Source organism: Rhipicephalus microplus, chromosome 2, assembly GCF_043290135.1.
Source record: "Rhipicephalus microplus isolate Deutch F79 chromosome 2, USDA_Rmic, whole genome shotgun sequence".
Classification (NCBI taxonomy): Eukaryota; Metazoa; Arthropoda; class Arachnida; order Ixodida; family Ixodidae; genus Rhipicephalus; species Rhipicephalus microplus.
Window position 1 is genome coordinate 286,758,049 of NC_134701.1, and position 8,053 is coordinate 286,766,101.

The 8,053-nt window shown below is 44.0% G+C and overlaps 1 protein-coding gene across 1 annotated transcript; it reads left to right on the forward strand.

The window, feature by feature from the left end:
- The first annotated feature begins 1,219 nt into the window (after positions 1-1,219).
- LOC142788471 (uncharacterized) lies at positions 1,220-5,875 on the forward strand. Its single transcript, XM_075884961.1, has 2 exons — positions 1,220-1,535; positions 4,907-5,875. Exons 1-2 carry the CDS (start codon positions 1,325-1,327, stop codon positions 5,014-5,016), a joined length of 321 nt encoding a protein of 106 aa, XP_075741076.1. The 5' UTR covers positions 1,220-1,324; the 3' UTR covers positions 5,017-5,875.
- The last annotated feature ends 2,178 nt before the right edge of the window (positions 5,876-8,053 follow it).

An 8,053-nucleotide genomic window follows, 5' to 3' on the forward strand; every position in this document is an offset into this window, starting at 1 on the left:
GATTGCTTCTTCCCCGTTGAAAGCAGGACAGTAGAGCGGGAGATCGATGATCCAGAGTTTGTTTCCACGGTCAACACATGAGGGGCTGCCTTGTCCGATGAGCCGATGAATGCGTTCGGAGGCGCGAGGGAGTTAGTGAGAGTGGTCGGGGCCGCTTGCTGGCCACCGTGTCCGTATACTTGGGCTTTACGTTGCACCGTTTTCATCTCCCAACCACCAGGAGTTCACGACTTATGTGCGCTATTGCAGATTAAAAGAATCCTGCCATATTTTGAATGCCACACTTCTGGATGCAAGCTGCCTTGGCGTGCGCCTATAAACCAGCCATCCACGTCAGAGGTGAGCTGACATGAGGTGTGATTGTGGGGAGCAGATCACTTATACTTTTTTCGTGTCTCAATCCTCCATACATTTATAGGCGTGTTTACGTTTTAAATCCGTCTTTTAAAAAAGCGTATTTTAACGGGCATCTTGCTGAACACAGAAAGCAATATTCTCTTCTTCACTTTCTGTCAAAACGTTCAAGTGTGAACATATTCTCCATCGTGAAAAGCAGTTGAATGAGACTTCAGTACTAATTTGGAGCTTAAACATCATAAACTAATTCTTTTGAACACGCCGAATGATCTTTCTCTAAACAGCTAATATTCCTAGATATATGACACATAAAACGAAGAACAAAATGAAAGAATGTACGTGTCTATAGAAATGTAACATACGTCTCCTGAAGTGAACTTTCCTCGTCTCATCAGGAAAATAATTATTGTTTTATGTAAAAGAACGCCAAGATGCGTAAAGAAGTCCTAACTTTAGAGAGGCGGACAGGTCAATCGGAACAGCTTTGAATCTAGTTTGACCAACGTATAGAACAAACTGCAGAAGAATCGCGAACTACACTTGCTACAATGTTCTTTTTTTCTCCTGTCTTTATATGCATTGTTTCCAAGTACAACATGACAATATTATTGCGGAAAGGAGCAGCTGAAAAAGCGGAGCTACCATGTGAGTTAATCTATGAGAGTACTTGGACATCGGCTGGAATGCTTTTTCATTGAATCGGGTCTCTGTACATGTTGGAGCTTAAAAACTATTTTGCAAGTCGAACTGGTAGTACTATAAGGGGGGGGGGGGGGAGCAGAATATCTAGAAGCTGGTAGATTTTTCATTTCCCGAAAAAAAAATCTTTAATTTTTTTATTTCGCCTGTTTCTACACCAGCTTCACTCTGAATGTTGCCGGAATATTGTCCGTCCCCTGCGCACTGTATATCCAATTTGTTTTGACTTGAAGCTTTAACGTAATGATTAGTTCTTTTGCAGGGCCGTATGATATTTATAGGAGGGCATGGTCGTGTCCGACTTCAGGAAGCGAGGAAAGTGTTCGGTAGTCCATCGCCCAGCACCGTCCTCGTCGGGCCCGGTGACCGGAACGGCGAAATGCTGACCGATTCGCCCAAGCCACCGCATCAGTCGGCTACTCACGCTGCTGCGCCGTTCATGTTCGCGTCGCCAGCCAATCATGTCATGGCAGAGTCTGGTGAGTGCCCTGCCCGCTAGATGAAAAGTTAACTCCGTCGATATGTAATCTGTGAGGAAGCGTAAAAAGTATGACGCTGTCGACTAACAAGTAGTGCTTTCTTTCCTTGGTTGCTTGCAAACGGTTGCCACTGAGAACAAATATAGACTGTAGCTATACAAGGCATGACCAAACTTTCTATTATGTTAATAATGAAGCATTAGGTGTGGTCAAACATCGTAGATTTATTACTGGTTTTTGCGGCAAGTGTCATAAGTGTCTATAATGCATGTACGTTTATTTTTTTCCAGATCGTCGCTTATTGCGTAGGTTCTTTTTTTTTTCTATACGATATTCCCTACGCTGTCGAACTGGGCCATCAAATCCTGTGAAACTGTCACATTTTCAACCAATCAGAGAGATCGTAGCTGCAATGTGAATCAATCGTAGTTGACAAGATGGTGAATTGGACATGGCGGATTTTTACGTCGTTTACAAAAGCATTTCGAGATGTTCCAGCGAACTTGTGAACAAGGCTGCCGTGTAGCCAGCAGAAAAATATTTTCCTATCGAATTTCTCGCACCTTTGTCCCAACTAGACAGGCTCCCATCATACCATATACTTCACCTGTGCGGATTCCATCCGGTTTGTTGAGAGAGGCCTGCCAATGTTATACGGTATCTTGTTTCGCGTCCGAACCAACATCTTTCCTATAGATCAGCCTCTAGTCTAGCAGCATCTAAAAACATCCCTGTCATCTGTGTCGACGAAGGAAAACACTAATAACTTCGAATTTTGAAATCTATGCCGCATGATTACATTATAGTTTTGAGCCTTAGCGGACAAAATGCTTCTTGAAGAAAGATTTAACTGCCTCAAACGCCTTTGAATGCTGAGCGGAATGACACTTCATTCTCACAACTCTCAAAACAATCCACGATAGTTTGTAAAATAGTTGGGGCAAGGTAACTTGCAATTTTGTGAAAACATGTGCCCTGGAGTTCGAACAACCACGAAAGTTTAATGCTTGGAATGATACGTTATGGAGCAGGCGAGAAGCACAACCACATTTAGATCTTTTGCTGAGCACTATACTCTATTTCATGATATGCCGCTGGCAAATTGCAGTCAAAAATAAGTAACGGCTGCTTATAAGTGCACAATGACGTTTTATTCTGCTGAAGCCTAAAACCAATGTATGAAGCTATTCAATCACACGCAGTGCTTGGCCAAGCGCAATCTTTTTGTCTCGGGTAAGGAAGAAAATAAGAGCGCACACCATTGAGTGAGTATTCATTCGAAGTGTTCTCAACCTTAAAGCCCGGCAACCCAAATTGGGTTTTAATTTTTGGAGGGCAGTAGGTTAACGACATGTGCTTATAATTTCTTGGACAGCAAATTTTAAGACAGCACCATACGTGTGACTTTCGCGTAATGCTGGTCTTCGCACTATGTCGTAATGAAGCCAGTTTTCGATGTGGTGTCGCGATCAGTTATTAATATTGGAAGTGAATGAACTTACCTTTATTTGGACCAGGCTCTTTGTACTTCAGCCCTAAGGTGGGTGGCCCCCTGAGTCCAGGGAGCAATGGCTCGCTGCCGCCACTCGAGCCCGGTTCACCAATCTTAGCTGGTTGTCAGGGTCTTGCGTCACCAGCAAAGCCTCCCACTGGTCTTCGAATGCTTCCTCTTTATTCGTTTCTTTCTCTTCGTTTGCGCTTGCACTTGCGACTGAACTTAGTACGCGCAGTCTGTAATGACTAGACTTGCGCCATCGGTGAGTGCACCATAACACCAGAAAGAGAACTTGTGATGACTTTCACAATTAAGCCATCACGCTTTAGTGTAGTATAATTTACAAACATGCTCACATGCCGAGTATAATTAAGCCTTGAGTAGAAGCACGCTAACGGCTAAACAAACCCGCCATGGTGGTCTAATGGCTAAGAAGCTCGGCTGCTGACCCGCAAGTCGCGGGATTTAATCCCGGCCGCGGCGGCCGCGTTTTCGATGGAGGCGAAAATGCTTGAGGCCCGTGCGCTTAGATTTAGGTTTAAAGAACCCCAGGTGGTCGAAATTTCTGGAACTCATCCCTGTGGTGTCTCTCATATTCATATCGTGGTTTTGGGACGTTAAACCTCAAGAAGTATTAACAGTATTGGCTGAAAACAACAACAACAAAAAAAACTGGTCGAACAAAGACTTTTTTACACGACGTGTACTACCGTCATTCTCTACAGCTCTCACAATGGCAACTTCACTTCATTTTCTTAAAGTCCCCATTCAGGGGTATCACATAAAAGGTGGTGTTTATTAAAACGATACAATGATGTTTTAATGGCTTCGGAAAACGTAGATGGGTTAATCGTGGCAGAAATGGCGAGAGGAAGGCTGTCCCAGTCTTTTGGTGCTCGTATAAGAAAGGATGCTTCGAATGTTGTGGTCCGGGTACGTGGTAGTGCGACTTGAAGCGGATGACCAGTGCGATGAGATATGTGCAGAGAGGGCGTTATGTACGGTGTATGATTCAGTGAACTGAAATACAACATATGAAAAAGAGAGAGAGCGGCAACCTGTCGGCGAGAAGCATGCTGATTCTGCCCTCAAAGATGATATGCAGATATCACAGGAATATGCAGAATGAATGAACCTGGCAGCCCGATTTTGAATTGATTCAAGTTCACTTATAATATAACTTTGAGGGGGTGGGGAAGGGGGGGGGGGGCTCCAGATGGACGATGCATACTCGAGCTTTGATCTGACTAATGATTTATAAGCAGGCATTTTTGGTGGAGTATGGCGTAAGTGTCGTCTAAGAAATTCTAGTGATTTATTAACAGCTGAAATGATGATAGTGGTGTGATGACGCCAAGAAAGGTCATGAGACAAGGTGACACCGAGGTGTTTGAATGACTGAACTGATTCTAATGGGATATTAGTGATTGAATTGGTGAACATAAGGGGGTTACGGTAACGAGAATAGGAAACAAGGTTACATTTATTAGTATTTAGTTTAATTAGCCATTGAGTACACCATGTTTGTATGTTGTTAAGGTCATGTTGAATAAATGTTTGATCATGAGTGTTGGTTACTGAACGGTAAATAATACAGTCATCTGTAAACATGCAATTGTTTCGCTTCCAAAACAGAGGTGACAGTTTTCTTCTAATTCTTATTGTTTTGAACAACGCGTTACTTACATCCTGGAACCCGACAAATTTTTAAAGGGTCACGAATGATTCTAACAGCGCAATAAATATGCAATAGCAAATACGTGAAACAAGTGTATCAAAAACTTCTCGCTCGAATAAGACTGTGATCCACTCGCGTATAGTTACCTCAGTAAGAGATCTTGCCTGTAGTTTTACGTTCTGCTTCTTAATCCTATAGATGTGGACCTGGTGAACAGCTTCGCGAGTCGGGACATCCTAACAGCCAAAAGCCAGAGCAACAGTGAAGGAGTGAAGGAAGCTACGAGGCGGCCATGGCGGTCATCATGAGCTTGCTGGAAGCGGACGCTGGACTTGGTGGACCGGTGGACTTCAGTGGCATGCCGTGGCCCTTGCCTTGAAACAACCGTGTGCACTCCTGTTTACGCGGACCTCTAGTGAACCGTTTCTCGCGTCGAACAGAGAAGAATACAACATCTATGGATACACATGCGAAGACATTTCATCTAGTCTGTATTCACTCCTAAATGTGTGTGTACGTTACCGCACAGAATTCTAAGTCACGCTTCGGCAAAGACCAAGCCCAGCAGAAAATGTTTCGAGAACTGACGTCCATCTCTTCCAGCGTGGTTCGCGGTAAACCACGTGGCATGCTTGTCGCAGAGTGCTTGTTTTATTATTTAGGCCTCCCGTGTTTTAACAGCGAGTTCTGCGTCTATACAGCGATGTCAGTTGTGCACGCTCCACTATTTCCCTGTCCACAGATTGACATGGGACCATGTCAAACAGCCGCTTCGCAAGCATCGTGTAGATAAACTCTATACCTTTGCTGCTAACTACCTGAATGTGTAAACGCACTTATTTTGAATCGCAGGCCTCAGAAGAAGAATAACTAAGGAGCACTGGGACGAAACACTGTGCTCACAGCGGTAGAGATCACTTACGGTCAGACTGGAGCACGTTAGAAGCTGCTTGTACAGTAGCCGTAAAACTGACAAAACAAGTGTCTGATTTACATCGTTTTTGCATCGTCTTCTTTGCAAAGCGTCAGCCGATGCCCATACTGTGAGCTCTCGAAGGAACGTGATATGATGCGGGCTTTGGCTGACACCTGGCCTATTCCATGGCCTATTGTATTAAAGTTATTTCCTTTCTCCTGTTCAAAATACATGTGCTTCAAGGATCATGACATGTTTGTTCTGTTGTCGTTATTCTTGTACCCTTGTACCAATATAGGGTCGCTTGTTCGCGCAAACTCCGCGACGAGTAATTCTGTGACAAAAAAGGAAGGTGTTTCTAGTAAGCTTGACTCTGGGTACTCATCACACAGGTAACACACGACCCCGATTTGAAGCATTCTATTTAGCGATGGGGTGTGCATTTGAAACTTTATTGCAAAATGTTTACGTGGAACAGTGGGCTTCGAAGCAACCCAAGGGTGCTACTTTCTTAATTGGTGCGGTTATCAGTGAAGCCTCGTTACAGCGAGTGAGTTCTGTAGCGAAGGTAGCGAAGGCTCATGAAAGGGAGAGATGACAGCCACACATTCATAGCATGAACTCACGAGAAAATCCGCTAGTATCTCTCGCAACAAAGATCTTCTAATTGAAGGAAAATTCGACCTGGTTCCGGGACCAGAACGATTTTTTCTTCAACTAAACAATTTTGTCTACGTACTCTTATGCATTTGTTAATGTGGGAGAGTTAGAGATTAGTGGAGAGAGGCAGGGAAGTTAATCAAGCTAGGACTGCGGTCATTGGGCTACCCTACTGAACCAGAAATCCATGGCGGAAAAATGGCCCACACTGTAAAATATCTTCACTGAAGGAAGGCCGGCCCAATTTCTGCAAGTGTGCCCTTTCAGCCCAGTGATTGAGACACTAGACATTGGAGTGTGGCATCATGGGTTCAAAACTCAGCACAGACGAAGTTTTTCTTTAGTTTATACCTGCATTTATCTTTAGCGCATAAATAAGGTTGAGAGACACACACGTGCTGCAAGACTGGTTGTTTAGCCCAGTGGGTAAGACACTCGCCTTTGGAGCGCGGGGCCCTAGGTTCGAAACTCAGTGCAGCCTTGCATTTTTTTAAACATCAATTTTTTCATGGTGCATTCACAAAGTTTAGAGATAGTGAAGGCACTCGCCTTTGGAGCGTGAGCCAGTAGTCTCGAAACTCAACGCAGCCTACAAGTTTTATTTTGTTTTCTATATAGGTTTCTTCAGTGTGATTTGTATTACGTGGAAGAGCAATGTATGGATGTACAGATACCGTTTTTCATCGAGAAGGCTCCTATGCCATTGACGTTTATAGAAGCTCCGCTCACAGTGTCCTTTTCGAGTACTGTAAGTCAATTAAGCTATCAATTAATCTTTATGGTCGAGTAAGAAAAACGATAATACAGTGCAGCTAAATATATAGCAGAGGTGCCAAAATTACAAACTACATGTAGGAGGTGGTTAAAAAGCACGAAATTTATTGTGAAAACTCCCTGGTAGTGGCTCAACTTTAGTGTGACAACACACTAAAAAGACGGACCTCCTGTGCGCTTAGGAGCCTCCCAAGCGAGAGCTACCCTGATGTTTTGGCTTTCCCGCAATGCATGTCGAAAAGCAGTCGAAAAAGTTCGGGCTCTTATCACCCCCTATAAGGCTCAAGTTTTGTCTAACATTACAGCTTGCAAAGAAGGATATACTGTGCGTTTATATTGGAGCATCCCGAGCTGAAGCTTTCCCTGATGCGCTTGCTTTTCCGCAATTCATGTCGAAATGCAGTCGAAAAAGTTGGGGCCCCTATCTCCCCTGATAAGGCTCAACTTTTGTTTGACGTCACAACTTCCAACAACGGATATACTGTGCGTTTATGTTAGAGCCTACAGAGATTAACCTTCCCCGGACGTGTTCGCTTTCCCGCAATCCTTCTCAAAAAAGCAGTCGAAAAAGTTGAGGCCCTTATCACCCCTGATAAGTCTCAACTTTTGTCTGACGTCATCATAATTGTGTAGCCGTCTCCGACATATGCGAATCGAAAGGTGCAATATTAGGTCCAGATCTTCAAGGTGTGACGTCATACAAAAGTTGAGCCTTATCAAGGGTGATAAGGTCCTCAACGTTTTCGGCTGTTTCTTTACATGCATTGGGGGAAAGCCAACGCGTCGGGGGAAGCTTCAACTCGGGATACTCTATTATAAACGTACACTACATCCTTTGCTGCGCGGTATGACGTTAGAAAAATATTGAGCCTTATTAGGGGTGATAAGGGGCTCACTTTTTTCGGCTGCCTTGTGACATGCTTTACGGGAAAGCCAACGTATCAGGGGAAGCTTCCGCTGAGAACACTCTAATATAAACTACAGCATAACTTTCA